This window comes from Lucilia sericata, unplaced genomic scaffold, assembly GCF_015586225.1.
Source record: "Lucilia sericata isolate MDLA Ls3-8-SP2 unplaced genomic scaffold, ASM1558622v1 Contig000887F_arrow, whole genome shotgun sequence".
NCBI classification, from domain to species: Eukaryota; Metazoa; Arthropoda; class Insecta; order Diptera; family Calliphoridae; genus Lucilia; species Lucilia sericata.
Genome location: NW_023994876.1, coordinates 108,903 through 129,033, shown reverse-complemented (window position 1 = coordinate 129,033; position 20,131 = coordinate 108,903). Strand labels below are relative to the sequence as shown.

Here is a 20,131-nt window from a genome sequence, read left to right as displayed (position 1 = left end):
TACAAGTCTTTACGTATTATTATTTTATTTTTAACTGAAATAGAAAATAAACAAAACAACTTCTAAGTATTAAAAACATGTCAATAATTTCTTTAATTTTATTAAAATGATTCGAAACTATTTATGCACTAATATCAAATAAATACAGTACGTTTCAAAAGATTTATATTGAAGTTGATACTTTCATTCGCTAAAACCTTTAAATACGTTCTAGTTTATCTGTTATCGAATTCGATTACTTTTACGCGAGCTGAAATAGCATTTAAATTATCTAATATATGTACTTTCTAGTACTGAATATGGACGACCAATCTAACTAAAGATAATGTTGAACATATATCGTTCTCTGATCCAAATAATTTAATGTTAAAACTGTTAAGGACATCAAATTCTAAGAAATACTACTAGGCCACTATCGGTAATTCCCGGAATAATATCACTCTCTAAATGATAGGATCTAATTTCAACGAAAACCTAACAATGACACAGAAGGTGCTCTAGAGTTTCAGTATCCTCTACACATGCTGTACATTGGTCTGAATCCGCATGTCTAATTTTGTATAGTAGTGCCGGTAACCTTATGTGTCCACTCAAAATACGTACCATCATGCTAACTTTAGACTTACTCATTTTAAGGAGGCTTCTCGTCCTGCTGTCGTTCACCCCATAGAGTCCAATGTGGTTCTATCCACCGTTTCATTATTCGAAGAGGCCTTGGGGGATTCTCCCCATTTATATTGAATTCGGCACTTGTTACGTCGTTGCCCTTTAAAGCAACAAAATTTGCTCTTTCATTGCCGACTACTGTGAGAGTATTCAGCTAAACCTTTCTTACAATCCAATACAGTTTATATTTAACCTTATCACCTGATATCGCCACAATTGCCTTCTTGCTGTAAGTAAATATGTTAACCCATATAGGAGCCATATTTGTTTTAATCCAATTTACGTATTCCGTTATTGCTCGGACTTCTAACTGGAAGCTAGTGCCGTAATTATTTAGGTAATATATTTCTGTTTTTGGGTCTTCAATATCGAACACCGGGCCCGTTTTGTCCTCTAGTTTAGAGCCAACATATATTGAAAAACTCTCACCAGTTAGAGTAATGAGTAAGATCTAAAAAATACTATTAGAGCCACATCGCATAGAGAAGTCATACCTTCTTTCTTGTTTAACAAAATTCTGAGGCCACCTGTAGACAGGCGAGGATTATGTTTCCTCTCAGCTTCCGAGAGTAAATCTACGGACCTTAACTGCAGTCGTGACTAGCCACTGTCCCTTTGGGCTCCATGAAGGAAGACTAAACTTACCCAGTAAAGACTTTTGCAGGAGCTACCAGGATGAAGAGGAAGAAGAGTGTATCTCCCACTTCCTCTGTCATTGTCCCGCCCTAGCAGATCACAGACTGAACCTGCTAGGTAGCAACTTCTTAAATTACTTGCATTAGGATCTATCGGAGTTTGATATCCGCAAGATAGAATCCTATATTCGTACGACAAACTGTGGCCTCCGGTAGGATAGTGGTTAGTGTTCTAGTCTGGTAGACCGGGGTTGGTGGGTTCGATTCCCACCTGAGGCACTTGTTAAGGAGTACACAACAGGCCCGATAGAGGCCTAGGTGTATTTCTTGGGATTTGATATATATACATCCTCCTTTCAAACTAACTAACGGATCTATCGAAGTTTGATATCTGGAAGATAGAATCCTATATTCGTACGACAAACTGGTTCGGTTTAGGAACCCAGACTACTTAGGTCGAAGTGTAATAATACGTTGACCGTTTCTTTCATTTCAGGTACCACAGAGGGATCAATATTCTGGACCCAAGTGTGTCCCCAGCGAAGACATCACCAAGACGACCTGCTAACCTAACATTTAGTAAATAACTAGCACGGGTCAGAAATCTTGGTCTAGAGACTGCATTGCGGGAAAGTTAGGATCTTATTATCATTTGAAGTTTGATCGAGAATCCCTAATGAACTTAATCCCCAAACCGATAATGAACTAAGTCCTCAAAATTTTCATATGGAGAAAAACAACAACGATTTTTACGGACCTACTTCCTTTTTTGGGGCTTTATTTCATTCTCAACATTAGGGAGTTAGTTCATAATGGCGTCATGAAATAACTCCCCACGAAATAACTCCCCAAAACAAAAATGAAATAACTCCCTAAATATTTGTTCAGAAAGCAAAAACAACGAAATTTGGGAATTTAATTCGCTTTTTGGGGCATTATTTCACATTTAAAATGGGTTATTTCATTATGAAATAATTCGGTCGGCCGCAAGGGGTTTCTCCTCTGAGGTATATTGGACACCAGCTTCGCTAAGAATACACTCTCCATGTATTAAGTGCGTTCGGTCTCAGACCGGCTATTTAGGAAATCTTTACTAGGCGAAGCCGGTGATCGACATATTATATAGTGATAAATCCTTGCGCTATTTAGGTAATATTTATTAAGCGAAGCCGTTGTTCGACATACCATAGAGAAGAAAGTCCTTGCGCCAGGCCGTAGGCCGGCTATTTAGGAAATCTTTATTAAGCGATTAAACTGAAATGTATTAAACTTTCATTCATTTTTGTTTTGGGGAGTTATTTCATGACGCCGTTCATAATGAAATAATTTCCCAACGTTCAAAATGATCTAAATCCCTAAAATTATGTTTAAAACTAATCACGTTCTTAATAAAATATTATAATTAAAGATAATAATATTCTTTTATTATCACATTTCATGTACAGAAGGCCTTCGGCCGGGCGCAAAGACTTTATCATCTGTGGTCTTTCAAACACCGGCTTCGCTAATCATGCCTTTTCAAAATTGTTATAATTTATGTTTTATATGTAAAAAGCTTTAGCTCATTAGAATTCGGGAGATTAATTCAGACTGTTGTTGGGGATTTATTTAATTTTTAATATTGCCATAAAACTTCCCGATTGGGGACTTCATTCATAATGAATTTAATCATTATCGGTTGGGGGATTTAGTTCATTGGGGACTTCGTTCATAGCGCCCAATGAATCGTTTATGAATGTCATTAATAGGATCATTTACTAGACACTAAATATGGTCATAGACATTATTATGCTGCGTCGCGACGGACATTTTTTAACATTAACTTAAAAATATTTCTTTTGCCACACACTGTAATAAAACATTTAAAAAATTAAGAATTTTAATCTGACTTAATTGTACATTCTTTGATTAAAATGTGTCATAATATTTAGCAACAACAACTATTTATAACAACAAATTATTAAATGATTTAATATCAATAAATGTTTCAATTACAAAACACTTGCACTTGTACTTAAATGACATTGAGTCTTCTTTATTTATTAAAAAACATTCTTTGCATTTCAATTTTGTTTAATTATTAAATAAAATAAATAATTTTAGTAAATTGTGTGTTTCTTTTTGATTGCATCTATTGTAAATCATTCAAAATGATATGATTTTAGTGATTTAGTTAAATAACTTTTAGCGCTTAAATAAAAGGTTTATGGCTTAATGGTGACATGCTTCTGTAATAATTTAAAATATTTAGTCATTGGAATGTATTTGTGTGAACTTTCTAAGAATCATACAGGAAATGATTATTTGATATTATAGATTCAAATACATAGATATTATTTTAATTAAAATAAAAGTAAAGGGAATAAATTTATTTTAAATGTCATGAATGTTTAGAAATCAATAGATCTTATTTGTGTATCTGATTTTAAAAACCTTAGTTTCAATTATGTTTCCCTGAAAGACCTAGAATCAAATTATTTTGAATTTTAAAATCTTAAAAGATAAAGAGGCCAAGTGCTTTAGATCGGTGATCGTTTCGGTTTTTGAACCATGATCTTCACATTTATTAATCAATCAAGAACATGTTTACTCTTTGTCAGTCTTAAATTAATTAATCTTATTTGATTACAAGATTTCAAAGTTTATTATGAATGATTTTATAAAATATAATTAAATCAAATCAAATCAATCATGGAAATTTCTCTTAACAAATTATAAATGCTCGAACATCAGAGTTTAAAATCAAATCAAATAAAATACAGTAGCCCAATCAATTAATATAATTGTTTGTACATTATTTACCAATTTACATTGAATTTAAAACTCTTGAATTAATTAAAAATACAAAAAAATATATTATTAATATTATTTTTAACATCAAACTTATAAAAAACAACAATTGAAATGCGCATTCGAAAATATATAAAATATTGAAATAACCAGCAAAAAAAATATACATGTGTGACAATATTTTGGGAAATGAAATCAAAATCTGTATTTTAATATAAAAAGAGATCAATAATTTTTACAAAAAAATATTTTGTAATTAAAAAAAAATTGATAATAAATTGGAAAAAAACAACAAGTGAAAATTTATTCAACTCCAAGTAATTATTCTTGATAAACCAGTCAGAAGAATTCAGACAGACTTACAAACGAAAAATTAAAGCTTAAACAAGTAGCAAAACATGAAAATAAAAAATAATAATAATAAATAGTAATTAAATAAATCTTACAGTTATATTACTAAATAAAAAGTTCGTCTGTCTTTATTTTTGTTGCAATTTTTGTAGTTTGTAGTTTAAGTAATTTAAGTATTAAGTTTGTGTATATTCAGGAATTTGGAAATTCTTGGCAATCAAAATCGCTAAACTGGTTTCTGAAGAAATGTTAAGTTTTTTGCAGGAAAAATAACCATAAGTGCATCTTTCTTTTGGTACACTTCGTCGGTAACTACAAGCAAGGCCCACAGCTTCATTACCATTACGGGCTGGGGGAGTCAAATCCTAAAAATAAGCAAATCAACACAGTTGTAACTAGCTCCGATAGAATTTTAACCATGTAAGGGGACGCATGTCGATTGCCAGCACTTTACTGAAGAGCTCGAGCTATCTAATCTCTTGCCAAGTGATCACGTTGCGGAAAGACAGGCTGAAAAGTACCAGGCGAATCGAACGAAAGGGGTCAACGAAGACCCATTGAATCTATAACCTCGGGATCAACACCGAGATAGATCAGCAGGTATATGCACAGTCATGAGCGACGCCGTAGCGTCCCCATCCTCTAACGAGCCGCTCAGGTAGTATTAACAACCATTAGTCGGCCAACCACATCAAGAGGCTCTGTTGCTTCGGCAACAGCATATAGGGACAGACCGAATCACAGATTCCATAATAACTTGACAAGACTTATTTTAGTGATCATTAGGACCTACTGCTTTGTGTTAAGCATGATTAGAGTAAACTCCAACCATGAAGGAAAATTGCCGATAAAACGAAGATTAAACATCATCACCAAACCGTTCAAAAATCATCAATCATACTTAAGTATGCTGCAAAACACCAACCCATCAACCTTCTCACATCATCCCTCTTCCCCATCCCTCCTTCTCATTCGACACTTCCATCTGTTCCGACACTTTAATCTCTTCCATCAGATACATCATAACCAACAGTCAATACGTCATTTTAATAATCAATCCATGCAATATCAGCTCATTCCCAACATTTTATTCCACAGCGTACCCTGTGGTTAACGACGATAATAGAAACTTATCTTGAAAAGATATTATTTCACCGTGAATCAAATCAAACCAGTTGTTCCTTCCCTCAAATTTGGGTATAAACCACAGCCACTACGTGGAAGGAACCTCAACCAACTGACCGGACAGTCCTGCGGGCAACTGGCCACCCATAGTACCAGATTATCTGGTGCTCTGGTTAGACCCCATGTCAAATCATTCTAAGGAAAGGCCGATCATCACCAGTTTATAGTGCCGGCAGACTAGAGGTATTGGTAGCACCTCTTTTCCCTGGGATGTAAGGGAACTATCGGCGGTAACTGCGATGAATAAAGTTGTCCACTTTACAGGTGATTCCTTCGATAGCAAAGTCGTCTTCGAAGGATTCATCGAAGACGACTTCAATAACGTGGACACTAACACCTCTATTTGGTTTAATGTTTACCTGGTGCTATCTAACTGGATCAACTACATGCAAAGGAACAGATGTAGACAATGTCGTAATACTTATAAGGGATTTTTTTCTGTAGAAGGGTTGAATATACTCTGAATACGGTCTTGAGCTGGGAACAACCGAGAGGCCTCAATGTAAACCTGGAAAAGATGGAAATCTGCTTTTCACAGGAAAGACAAAAGTTTGTCAGTTTCCAGAGCAGGTGATACCGGCGATCAACAATATCCTTGACCGGATATTAAAATGGAGGCATCACATAGAGTATAGGATCAACAAGGCATATCGGTTCTGAGCGCTATGTAGGTGAACCAGGTAAGACAAAAGTTTGTCCGTTTCCAGGGCCGGTGATCAACAGAGTTAAGAACTTAGGTGCTGTCCTTGACCGAATATTAAAATGGCGGCATCACATAGAGGATATGATCAACAAGGCACATCGATTTTGATGTGCATTTAGATCAAATACCCCTAGGAATCCGATGCTACATGAATAACTCTAAATTGTGCGTCAGAGCAGGCCTGTTTGCTTGAAGCCGCCTAAACCGGCTTAAAGGATTTTCTTCAAATTTTCACAGTGTCTTCCGGTTTGTCTGAAAGGAGGTATAGGCTATCTTTTGTTTTGAAATTTCAAGTAGGCGAGGTGACACGTCCACATACAAAATAAGTATTAAAAGACGCATATCTTAGAAAATGTAACAGCTAGAGTCCTCCAATTTTGTATGAACAACTTTGACATATATATGACACTCTAGCTAAAATGGGCGTACACCTCCCATATAAAGAAAATCTTAATTTAATAGATCTGAGAAAATATAACACCTAGAGTCCTCAAATTTTTTCGGAGCCACTTTAGTATTGACATGAATATTTCGAACAAAAATGGGGTTTTATCTGGGAAACTATTGGGGTTAGAATTTTAAAATTTTGCAAGAAACCTTTAACTTTCATAAGGGGGCATGACACCTCTCATATTAATTATATACACAGAAAAAACTGAAAATGTGTTTTAATTATCAAATTGATTGTATCAAGCAAGTTTTGCACCTATCAACAAAATGATGATATCAATTATGAAATTTGTAAAAAAACACTTTTTTCCAATTAAAGAAATAATCAAAACAATTAACATCAGTAATTAAATTCAAAATTTAAAATTAGTTAATTCATTAATTAGATAAATTAAATATTTAATAAAATAAAACTTACATTTTAATTAGTTTATTAATCAAATAAATTGAACAGTTTGGTTAAAAATGTATTAAAAATCAATAAAGTCGATGATTGAAACAATCAAAGCATTAATTGAATGCTTACAACATTAAAGGATTCCATTACCTTTAACAATGCGTTAAGCACTCTCAAAAATATCTCTTTATTGTCACATTTGAACAAATAAAGTGATTTATAAATATTAAAATATTTATGAAACTTCAACTTCTTATGCCTAAATTATTATTGACTATTTGAGAATTATTTTTCGTTATAAATAATGAAATTATTTAAATAAAATATCAAAACAAAAAACCAAAATAAAAAAGTAGGCTGGAAAAACTTTTTCAGCCAATTAAAAAATTAATTGATTGAATTAAAAGTTTAATCAAATTTGTATACTTAGGATCAAAACAATGAGATAATTATGACAATTAAAAAATTGTTTAAATAAAAGTTAAAGAAAGTGGAAAACATGTTAATTGAAAATAAACTACCGATAATTTTTTCTGTGTACAATAAATACGTTTATCTGAGAAATTATTAGAGATACAATTCTACAATTTTGCATGAAAAACTTTGATATACATGTGAACATTTCGTTAATACATTGGCGGACTTGATTTTAGGGCCGTGGTACTATATGAATCGTTTATCTAGGAAACTATTGGAGCCAGAATCTTTGAATTTTGTGTGAACATTTGGGAGAAAAATGGAAAAATTAGAGAAATGATTAGGGAGAATTAACACCTCCTAACTAATTAAGTACAAAAATGTGTATATCTGGGAAACTGTTAGAACTAGAATCCCCAAAATTTGCACGAAAAACTCTGACATCCATGTTAATATTTCGATAATAAATTGGTGGACTTACAATAGGGGCTTGGCACCTCCCATATGAATTAAATACAAAAATTCGTATATCTGGAAAAATGTTAGAGCTAGAATCTTCAGAAATCGTAGGGTAGCAAAGCACACTGGGTATAGCTAGTTATTTATAAAATTTTAAATCCTGGAAAGGTGTAAATTCCACAATAGCAGCTGATCTCAATGCTTAACTAAATCTTGAACACATGAATATGATCAGAACGGGTTTTCCTGAATGTATGAGTCAAGCAGCTCATGATTAACAGAATTAAGAATAATTTTTGTGACGTACTTAGCAGGCTTTTAAACATACAGACTAAATATTTTTTCTAGGAATTTTTTGTAATTACTTTTTTAAAAAGTCGTTGGCATTGTCGTTTTTAAACCGCAAAAAGTTATTTAAACAAAATTTACAATTGAATTCCAAAAATGCACCTGGCGCCAGTTATTTTGTGGTTTATGTATATTAAAATGCTTGATTTATACAAATAAATAGAGAATTTGAGTGATTTTAATTTATAAAGGAATTTTAACAAGTTTTAAGCAAAACTTATTTTATTATTTTGAATCTAACTTTCTACAAGATCTATTTTTGAAAATTTTCTTATATTATAGAAGAAGTTTGTATGTGTCACTTATAAAGTTGGGAGATTTTTAATGAAATGTTCAATTATAATCATTTATTTTTTATGTATTGTTTTAGTAATTAAATTCAAAGCATATAAAATTATTAATTTATTAACTTTTTTGCCAAAATAATGCAAAAAATTACGTATATTCACCTTTTTCAAGTTGATTAAACTTTCAACACACCATACTTGGGACTTATGGATTTTTAAATAATTTGAACTTTTAACAGGTGATTAATTTGTAATTATATGAAGGCGCTTTCTTCGACAACTTAACGAACATGATAACGTTTTTTGTTATTAATCATGGGAGATTTTTTAACAATTCCAACTTCCGGTACGGTCATACATACATATGTATGTAACTTGGAACGCACGTGGTACCAGATAAGATAGGTTCTCTGGTTAAAAGGGAAGTTCGAAGATATATTTGACTCCAACAGTTTACAGTCCCGGCAGATTAGATGTACTGTCAGAGTCTCTTTTACCCCGGGGGTTTCGTAAACAGTTAAGCAGGACCATATGTTTCCGAACCACATTTTCTCCAAAAAAAAATTCAAATTATTTATGATTAATGACCACCGTTTAAATAACACACTAATATGACAATTGATTTACAAATTTATATTAATTATTAACAATTACTTTAATAAGGTTTAATCCCTTGTTGGCTAAATAATTAATAACATTTAATAAAAAAATGTTTCCGAATAATTATTCATTTTTTTAAAAATTAATGTATTAAAAAAGTAAATAACAAAATTGCCCATATCATTTGCAAATCATTATAGGCGTGCAAATTGCATTAATTATCCATTTAATTAATATCAATTGTTTAAAATTTAGAATTTATAAATTTGCCTCTGTTTTTTTTTATTTGATAAAAAGTACAAATTCATTAAGTTTAAATTTTTTGTATGCATTTTTTAAGATCATAAAAATTTTAAACAAAATAATCTTAATAAAATTGTTGTTAAAAAGTTCACAACACAGAAACTCATGCGAAAAAAAATTTAAATATTCAAATAATCGCAATAAATATACATGTTATTAATTTTATTTGTCTTATCTAAAGTTTTTATGACTTTAAGGAAAAAATTGAATATAAATTGCATTTGAATTTGTACTCGTAAATGTAGGACACATTTAATTATTTGTATTGTTTGGTTTAAATTGACAGTTAAGATCTGATTAAATTGCAAATGTCATAAATTTATCACAAAAGAGAGCAATGCACTAACTAATTACATTGCCCTTTTTTAATTATATTTTTCTAAAAATAAACATAATGTTAGAAATTTCAAGATCTTTTGTTACTTTTTCAATAGCTATGTAACTCCGTAAACAAAGTTAACAATAAATTTTAAAAGCATTGGCATAGATGGTTGTCCTCCCATCCCTCATTATCATATTAATGCTCTATCTAGAATAATAAACTCTCTCGTGACCAATTGATGTTTTCAGATCTGATGCCCTATTAGTTAGTACACACTCAGCAAATCCAGAACCTTATTTTTGGATCTATTGCAGTTTAGTTCACTATAACAGGTTCAATTCTCGCATGAAAATAACGGGATTGGTGAGAGATTGAATACAACATTCGGGTCTAGTAAAGCAGCACCCAAGATACATGTTCAACAAAAGCTTAATGTTGGACAATTACACAGTGTTCTTCCTGACAGACACAAATCTACATAGATTCGTTATGGCGTTTCCTATAATGAATTGGTGATATCTGAGATCACAGTGTCCCGTGAGTAATCCCGTTAGTGTTCTAAAATCACTTTTATTAAGCATACACAGAAAAAATTATCGGTAGTTTATTTTCAATTAACATGTTTTCCTCTTTCTTTAACTTTTATTTAAACAATTTTTTAATTGTCATAATTATCTCATTGTTTTGATCCTAAGTATACAAATTTGATTAAACTTTTAATTGAATCAATTAATTTTTTAATTGGCTGAAAAAGTTTTTCCAGCCTACTTTTTTATTTTGGTTTTTTGTTTTGATATTTTATTTAAATAATTTCATTATTTATAACGGAAAATAATTCTCAAATAGTCAATAATATTTTAGGCATAAGAAGTTGAAGTTTCATAAATATTTTAAAATTTATAAATTACTTTATTTGTTCAAATGTGACAATAAAGAGATATTTTTGAGAGTGCTTAACGCATTGTTAAAGGTAAAGGAATCCTTTAATGTTGTAAGCATTCAATTAATGCTTTGATTGTTTCAATCATCGACTTTATTGATTTTTAATACATTTTTAACCAAACTGTTCAATTTATTTGATTAATAAACTAATTAAAATGTAAGTTTTATTTTATTAAATATTTAATTTATCCAATTAATGAATTAACTAATTTAAATTTTGAATTTAATTACTGATGTTAATTGTTTTGATTATTTCTTTAATTGGAAAAAAAAAAAATTTTTACAAATTTCATAATTGATATCATCATTTTGTTGATAGGTGCAAAACTTGCTTGATACAATCAATTTGATAATTAAAACACATTTTCAGTTTTTTCTGTGTAACAACTTTTGGGATTTTGTTACCGCAATTAAGCGCTTTGTCTGTCTAAACCCTATAGTAGCTTGCTAGTGGCAAGCAAATTCCATTTCGATACACGAATAGCCTATTATTCTTGAGTTTTCTTGTGCGATAACAATGAATGTTTCGGGGCCGATAAATGAGCGTTGTGCACCCTTATTTGTTAGGCGGTCCGCCAGTTCATTCCCAGAGAGATCTTTAAGGCCTTGGGCGCTGCTTGCGCCCAGATCCTTCTTTTCATGTAAATTCTTAGATTCCAGATCCTTCTTTTCATGCCCTCCCTAGCAAAGATGAAGGTGGCTATTATTTCCGGCTGAAAGATTGAGGTATATTTTCCCATGAAAATTGCCTTGGAAATAAGGTCCACAAATATTCGCTCCATTTTCACCATCTATTTGTTTGGACCCATCAGTTAACCAAACTTGCAGTAGAGTGCTAACTGCCACCGTGTGTGATTGGTCTAATTGTTCCTGTCAGGTATCATTTCCTCGATGTGTGTAAACTGTTTCATATATACAGTCTAAGTGATAACTTTATTCTTTTAGTTTCGAGGCAGATCTTGGGTCAATCGCAAAGGTAATTTCTAAAATGTTACCTTTGCTCACTCGCACAGTGAGACATTTAGCACTTTTAGAACGACATTAATCAAATCTTAGTGATATTGAGTTCTAATTTTAGTTACAGTTAGCAAACAATTGGCCAAACGCTCCACATAATAATCAGCACGATAAGACTGCTGCCACGCCCATTTTTTACAAGTATATATTGATTAAAAATTTAATTTTTGGTCGCATATATCTCAAAACTTTTGCAATCGATTTTGAATTTTTATATATTTTTAGAAAGACAATTTTATACAGATTGCTATTTATTTATAAGAAAATGCTAAATATAAATATTTGTAGCACAATCTCATCAAAAAGTTAATAAAACCCATTTTCCTATTTAAACACATTTTCAACGTTTAGATACTGTTTGAAACGGGTTAGTGTTATCCGATTTGTCTCAAATGCTCTGCATTGCAATTTTAGTGCATGCTCTTCTATAATTTTTAAAAACATGTTTTATATAACCACCCTAATGAATATTAGGGTAGTCACTCTTAGAAATTTTTATCAAATTGTACAAATATTTGCAAATAATTGAATGCAACATTAACAAACAATTTTTACTCTAATTAAAATTTAAAATAAAATATAAATTCCGCGGTTTTTACAAAGAACAAAATAAATTTAAAATCTATGAATTTAAATCTGGAAATAAACAGAAAATTTTACTTTTTAAATAAAGCTATGACACCTGATTGGCTTAAGTAATTGTTTTTTAAAAGCACTAATTGTGGGCTAATACATGGTACCAAGGCCAAAATTTATGTATACCCCTAACGTGAGTTTACACTTAATTAAAAAAAAAAAACATATTAAATTCTATAGGACACTCTAATTTTTTTGAATATCTCTGAAGATCGCAAAAGGTCGCAGACAATTTTCATATATATGTTTCTATAGAAAATTTCCTATGCAAGGGTTATAATTAGATAACTGCAATTGGCTGCAGTCATTAGATCTATTCCATTAAAAATATAATTTTTAAATATATTTTTATTATTAATATTATTTTTCCTTAGAGTTAAAAATAAAACCTTTAAAATTGAGCTTTTGTCTAAAAAATCATTGCAGAATAATCTTGAAGTACTAAATTATAATACACTGAAGAAACTTTATAAATATCTGAAATATTTACCAAGATATACGCATTCAAAATTAATATGCCGCTTCAGGAATATTACAAGAAAATTATTTTATTTTTAAAAGTAGCAACTTTGAGCACCTATATTTCGGGTTAAAGGAACTCTGCAATATTTTTAGTTATTTTTCTATAGTATATGGAATGTTTACTGTTAACTATAATAACAAGCAAGACAATTGGAAAGCGTTTAATTTTTTATTTTTGTCGTTCTGAAAGTACCAAATGTCTCATTGTGACTCGGTTCAGTACCTACCTATGGCATCGGATTTGTCGGTGATAGAGGATTTCGTATTAGGAATAGATTCCAGTAATGCATCTTCGTGTGTTGGGACAACTACCTGGGTAGATTTAGAACATGAGTCCCCCAACATCGAGTTTAGTTAAGTCCGTGGGGACCAGTCCTGATTCGTTTTCAGTTTAATGATTTTGTTTAAGACTCATTACACTATTACTCATTTTACTATTTTTCTAAAAGGTGGATCCGAATAATACAAGAGTATGGTTTTTAAATTTGCCAAACACCTCCAAAATCTTGAGTTACGGGTAAAAAACCGGTTGTTCGTACCTTTGGGCACTTATAAGTCAGTAGCTTAGTTAAATCTGAACCGATTTTAAGTTTCTTTATAATGACATATATAACGTTTAAGTAACCTGGAGAGATATGTGTAAATTTCATCAGCAAACATATTTATCATTTTAATTTTGCACCGTTGTCCAAGTTAGGAGATGTTTTTTGAAAGTATTTCATATAGGAACCGTACTATTTATTAACTGATTAGAAACCCATGTTTATTCGTGAGTAAAACGCAACTTTGCTTTTTAAAATCCGTTAGCAATTGACGACGTTATTGATCTTTTTATCAATACAAAATTGTTCAAAAACTGATGTTCCGAAGGATGCTTTATATTGGGGATAGGGTTAAATATGTGCCGATCATCAAAAAATTTGGTGTAAGGATTTATGTTACGAAAAAACGTTTTTTTACCCGTAACTCAAGATTTTGGAAGTGTTTGGCAAATTTCAAAAACATTTTCTTGTTCTACTCGGATCCACCTTTCAGAAAAATAGTATCACTTCCCAGGTATTTCAATTTTCGTTTATTATGTCTCACTGTGTTATTTGACGCACAAAAAATAACTAAGCAGTGATGTGAGTAAGACAGCGAACCAACGAATAAGAGGTACAGGTTCGTATGTGAACAACATTTTAACTCCCCATTTGTAAGTACTTATTTAGGTAGTTATTTATAAGCGAGCGTGGTATGTACTTGCGTCCAATATTATCAACGTGTTAAAATAATGAGTTATAATGCTAATGAACAAGTAATGAAAAGCGTTTTTTTGCCTTTTAAGTTATTGTTTTTCAATATAAGTTTTTGCTGGGATAAATACTCACTAGGTGCGTTTCTCTAATAGTCAATAGTTATTTCACTGCGTGTGTAAACTCAACTATTGACAACTCGTAGAGATGACTAATGCGAGCCCACTATAAATATATTATAGTCCAATAATCGGTCATTATATAAAAACAAAAAATAACTGTATTACAAATTCTTCCTTTAAGTCAAATTGAATTCTATTAATATAATAATTAATGGAACATTAATATTAATTAATATTTCCTTCTAATAGTTTTGCTTCTCATAACCAATAACTCTCCACAACCACTTCGCTGCAAATTAAAACAAGTAACAAAGTACAGTCAGACATGGCCAAACATATGATAGCCTACGCCAATTATATTTTTATATTTACATATAAATATATTTTACATTAATTTTAAAATATATAAGCGATTTATAGGTAGGTAGGTTTTATATAGGGGTTACTGGTAAATATGCGCCGATCCTCATAAAATTTGGTGGTAGAAAGTGATTTTGAGTCGATTGATCCTACCCTACCTTAAAGTATACCTATTTTAGTGTATTGCAAACGTCAGAACAAACGCATAATACCTTCCGCATTATAATGGAATTGAATATAATTGAATATAGTTTGTAGTCAAATTAGCAATATTGCTAATTTATTTAATTAATTGTAAATAATTAGTTTAACCTTTTTTGATGCAATAATTTTTGTATAAACGTTATTTGCCGATCCTGATAACGAATGTTGGTGAAATGTGCATTATTATTTATACCAAATTTGAATTATGGACGTATGGGGACTAGGGATATTTCAACAATAACACAGGTCATATACAACGATGAAAAAAATGTTTAAATAATTTGCACTAATCCTAGTATTATTGGGTGTGCTGATTCCGAAAATGTCAATATAAAAGTCGTATAACCCGCCAATTTTCCACATTTTGATATTTTTATTTATTCCTCGTAACTGTATACTTGTGTCTCAAATATTCAATTCTTTAATTTTACTGAAGTTGACTTCTAATCTTTACCAGTACTGGCTAATGAAACTGTGAACACACCTTTCTAATTTTAAAGAACAGCTTTAGAGGCGAAATAAGCCATGCCTTTGTTCTTGGCAAGACTAGCCATGGAGTTCTGTTCGATGCCTGTTAAAAGTAAAGATCTCTCAGAATCTACTTTCCTGTGAAAGACATGTCATTTTCTACGACCAGTTCAGCATTTTGGCTTCCAAAAATTTTCCGGCCATTTTACTGCCCATCCTTTTATGTAGACAGTGGACTTTAAGAACACCGGAAGATCCCTCTTCTTAACTAGTCCCAGCTTAACGCCATCCCAGGGTGCGGGAGTAATTTCCACCAATTTCTTCAAGGTGCCAATACACTGGTGAGATGCTAACTAATCACATTATCATCATGTCTATTCTAAATTCGCTTTCTAATGGTTGTTTTGCCTTTGAAGCGATAGCATAGTCCAATATCTTATTGTTGGCCAGATCTTCTACCTAACTCTGCTTGTAAACTGCATAGCAGAGATCGTCCTGGTATCTTCTTCTGGCAACTTTGGCGTAAGACGGCTGCTCTTTTCCTTTTAGACCATCTAGCTTCTCTTCTCTCATTTTCACACATGATTGGCGAGAAGATCAACAGTGGATTATTTAGGCTCTGCACCGTAATTGGCCTCTCTCAGCTTATGTAAAACTATAGCCCCTATCCACCATCCAGGAACTCCCAGGAACTTTTAACAATTTTGTTAAGCAACTTTTAAAAGTTTGAGAAAATCTTCATGAGACTTATAGACAATAAAGAAGAAAATAGAACAGTAAAGAAGGAATAGAACAAGAAAGAATTAGATAGATATCTCTCACAGATTAGCGGTACCTGCGATTTGAATTTTGAAAAAATTTCAGATAATAGGAAACATACATCTGAAGTTTAAGTAAAATCGAATTATTTTAACCCATAAACAGTGATGGTCAGACTCAAGTTATGCAATATTGGGAAATTTTCTTGAAACTATAGTGAACTATTATTTTGTTTTCAACCGATTTATTTAAAAAACAAGTAAGAAATTATAGTCGGGCGAGGCCGACCATATAATACCCTACACTTGTTACAAAAATAAAATGTGATTTAGTTTTCATAATAAAGCACTTAAGTTGAATTGCACCTTGCCTTGAATTATACTTAAGCCATTTATTGTTGAATAAAATTGTGGACATTTAAGTCAAATTTTGAAGGGGGATTTGTATAGGGGCTATGGTCAAATGATACCCTATAATTATAAAATTCATGAGAGTCATCAAGGCTAGTACAGAACTTGGTTTTGCAGCTTTTTGTCGAGATGCAGGTATATTAAACATAATTATAAACTTAAAATCCCTATTCGTCGGGTTCAGTTGTATGGGGTCTAGGTGAAATAATGGACCGATGTTAACCATTTTCAATAGGCTTCGTCCCTGGGGCAATAGAAGATCATGTGCCAAATTTCATTGAATTATCTTCAAAATTGCGACCTGTAGTTTGATTACAAGGTTTAAATCGACTCAGAAAATGATTCTAAGCCGATTGGTATACTTTAAGGTGGGTATAGGACCAATATTATTGTGCGTTACAAACATCAGCACAAGTCCAATATACCCTCCCCACTAAAGTGGTGTAGGGTATAAAAATTTAAATTGCGTTACAAACATTCAGCACAAATTAAATATAGTGGAGTAGGGTGTTAAAACTATTCTTGCAACAGTTATGATTATAAAATTAATTGCTTACAGTTAATTAATTAAAATAGCAATATACTTATAACACATACATCATTTTTACACTAAACAGCAGTCAAATTTAATAAAATTCTATTCAATTATAGTTTTCATTTAAAACAGAACAGTTGCACAATAACGAAAATGAAAAATATATTAAAATATTGTGTAGTAATTGTGGTGGTACTATTTGTGGACTTACCAATTGCAAACTGTAAAATTGCGATTTCAAAAGGAATTAATTCAAATCAAAATTTTGTGGAATACACTAAATTGGCGGTATACATGGCTAAGCGTTTCATAGGTCCCAAAACAAATACGTTGGTTATCAATGAGAGATGTAAAGTTATTTGTCATGAGGAACAAAACTATCAGACGGAAATATTAAATAATATTCTATATGGTTTAAGGGAAGAATTAGCAATACAGTTATTTTTTGGATTTTATAATGATCGATTATGGGATTATAATATATTTATAGTGGACTCGCATGAGTCATTTCTGTAAGTTACTAACAATGTGTTTACACTAGCAATGAAATAGTTGTTCTTTTACAGAAAGTGCAAGTGTTCGAGTATATTATTTCTAAAGTAATACAAACTATTTAGATTTATTTTTTTGCAGATTTGTACGCTATAAATTACCCAGCACATGGCAGGAGCGTTTCTTCAACTTTTTCATTCTGCTGACTTGGAGCTCTAACAATGAAGTAGAATTCAATGAAACTCTATACAAAATATTTAATACAGCTTTCAGATATAACGTCAGAAACGTGGTTATAATGTGTAAAGCCTTCAATGGAGACCACATCAGTTTTTACGCTTATGAAGTCTTCAATAATGATCAAAGCGCAAATAATATTACTATACACGAAATTAATCGTTACGAAAATGGAACTCTAAAGAATGAATTTTTATTTCCCGATCACATTAATGATTTCCACGGTTGTTGGTTAAATGTATCGGCACATAAAGTGCCACCACTTTTAACATTCCATGGCGATGTAAACAATGAAACACATTTAATAGAGATTAATCGTTTGAGTGGTATTGAGGGTGATATTTTAAGAGCGATCAGCAAATCTTTAAATTTTAAAATTCGTTTACGTTTTCCTGAGGAAGGGAATATAATTCATTATTACTCAGATTCAGAGGGCTGTTTTGGAGATGTAAGTTAGAACTACTAGCACTATTTTACACTCACCAATTTTGAATCTAAATAATTTTAGAAAAACGTACTAGTTGATATAAAAATTCTTTGGCATATTGCCCTACAATTTAAAAATGTATTTTTTAAAATTTTTATTTCAGCTGGATAGAGAACGTTCGCATATTGCCATAGGAGGTTTCAGTTCGACTCAGTGGAATAGCGATAAGTATAGTAAATCCTTTGTTTATCATAATACCCCATATGTATTTGTGATTCGTAGTGGTGTATGTTTTGGTCCAATCAAACAACTACTCAATCCTTTATGTCTCTCCACCTGGACATTTCTACTGATTTTGTTTTCTGCTTCATTTATTTTCACTAAATTAACACATAAGAAACCAAAAGTACGTGACTTTGTATTTGGATCGAAGAATAAAACGCCAATATGTTCAATGTTTATAATTTTCTTCGGCAATGCATTACCAACTCGTTTAATACCGAGACGAAATTTTGCTCGATTTCTTATGGCCGCCTGGTTATTGCTTTCATTCGAAGTACGCAATGGTTATCAGGGCAAAATGTTTGATAGTTTACGTTTTTCGCAACGTATACCAATGCCGCAAAAAATGACACAACTCATAGAACAGGATTACACCCTACTGACTCATCTATATCATGATTTCTATCCAGCAAATAAAACACAAATCATAGCTAACACCACTAGACGCATGCATATGCTACAGATGAGTACTTCAAGATTAACTTCCACGGCTCTGTTGGATTCTTTGGCACATTACAATTATAAGAATTGGAAAACTAGCACCTTGACATATGTCGGAGAAACCATACACTCCTTTCCATGTGTAATGTACTTTAGAAAACATTCTATGTTACGTCCGAGTATCGATCGAAAATTGAAGATATTCTCCGATGCCGGCATTACTGCTTTCATTGCAAGGAAACATGTTCGTGCCGAGTTCCTGAAAATGAATACCCGTTCAGAGTTTGTGAGCAGATTGAAGAATAAAAATTTGAAAGGATTGTACATAATAAGTGGTATAATGTTTTTGATTTCAACAATTGTATTTATTCTAGAATTGCTTACCCGTAAATCGCAAAGATTGGAAAAATTAATGGATTTGTTAAATTCATTTTAAGCAGTGCTTAGAAAGAATGAATTCTTTTAAGAATATTAACTCGTTTTACATTCTTCTATTACAAATTGAATAAAAGCAACATCTCTTGATATATTCAGACAAAAATTTTGATTTTATCAAATATTCATAAATGAATAATTCACTTTTTGAAGTTTTAATAAAAAAACCTAAAATAAACGATTGATATCTTTATGAATACGGAATATATCTTTAGAAATTTTATTATTTATCCATTTGAACATCATTGCTTTAGCTGTAACTAATATTGCACAAATTAATCTATAAGTGAAATATCATTTCAAATACTTTTTAATAAAAATTTAATTTAAATTTAGATTATATCAGTGTATTTTTACTTAAATATTAGCAATTTGTACCTGGGTTTATAATTATTTAGTTTAATAAGCAGTGTTGCCAGGAGCTTGAAACAAAGTATGTTAAATCGAAATTTAAACAACTTAGTGCTATATTATCTATAGCTTGAGTTCCAAATATATATATTTTTTTAATTTTACAGAAATTGCGAATAGTGAGTGAAATGGATTCTTAAAAATCCGATAGGACCACGTTATCTGGTGGCACCATGGCCCGGAAGTGGAAAACGATTTTTATAAAAATTTTGGCACTAAATTCAATTTTTTGAACTTTAACAGCAAATAATTGAAATAATTGAAAAATGTTGTAATAAAACCA

At 31.4% G+C, this 20,131-nt stretch overlaps 1 protein-coding gene across 1 annotated transcript; it reads left to right on the top strand.

Moving 5' to 3' along the window:
* Positions 1-17,417: 17,417 nt before the first annotated feature.
* Positions 17,418-19,415, top strand: LOC119608840. The gene is made up of 4 exons (XM_037963386.1): positions 17,418-17,635; positions 17,757-18,300; positions 18,443-19,288; positions 19,377-19,415. Exons 1-4 carry the CDS (start codon positions 17,418-17,420, stop codon positions 19,413-19,415), a joined length of 1,647 nt encoding a protein of 548 aa, XP_037819314.1.
* The last annotated feature ends 716 nt before the right edge of the window (positions 19,416-20,131 follow it).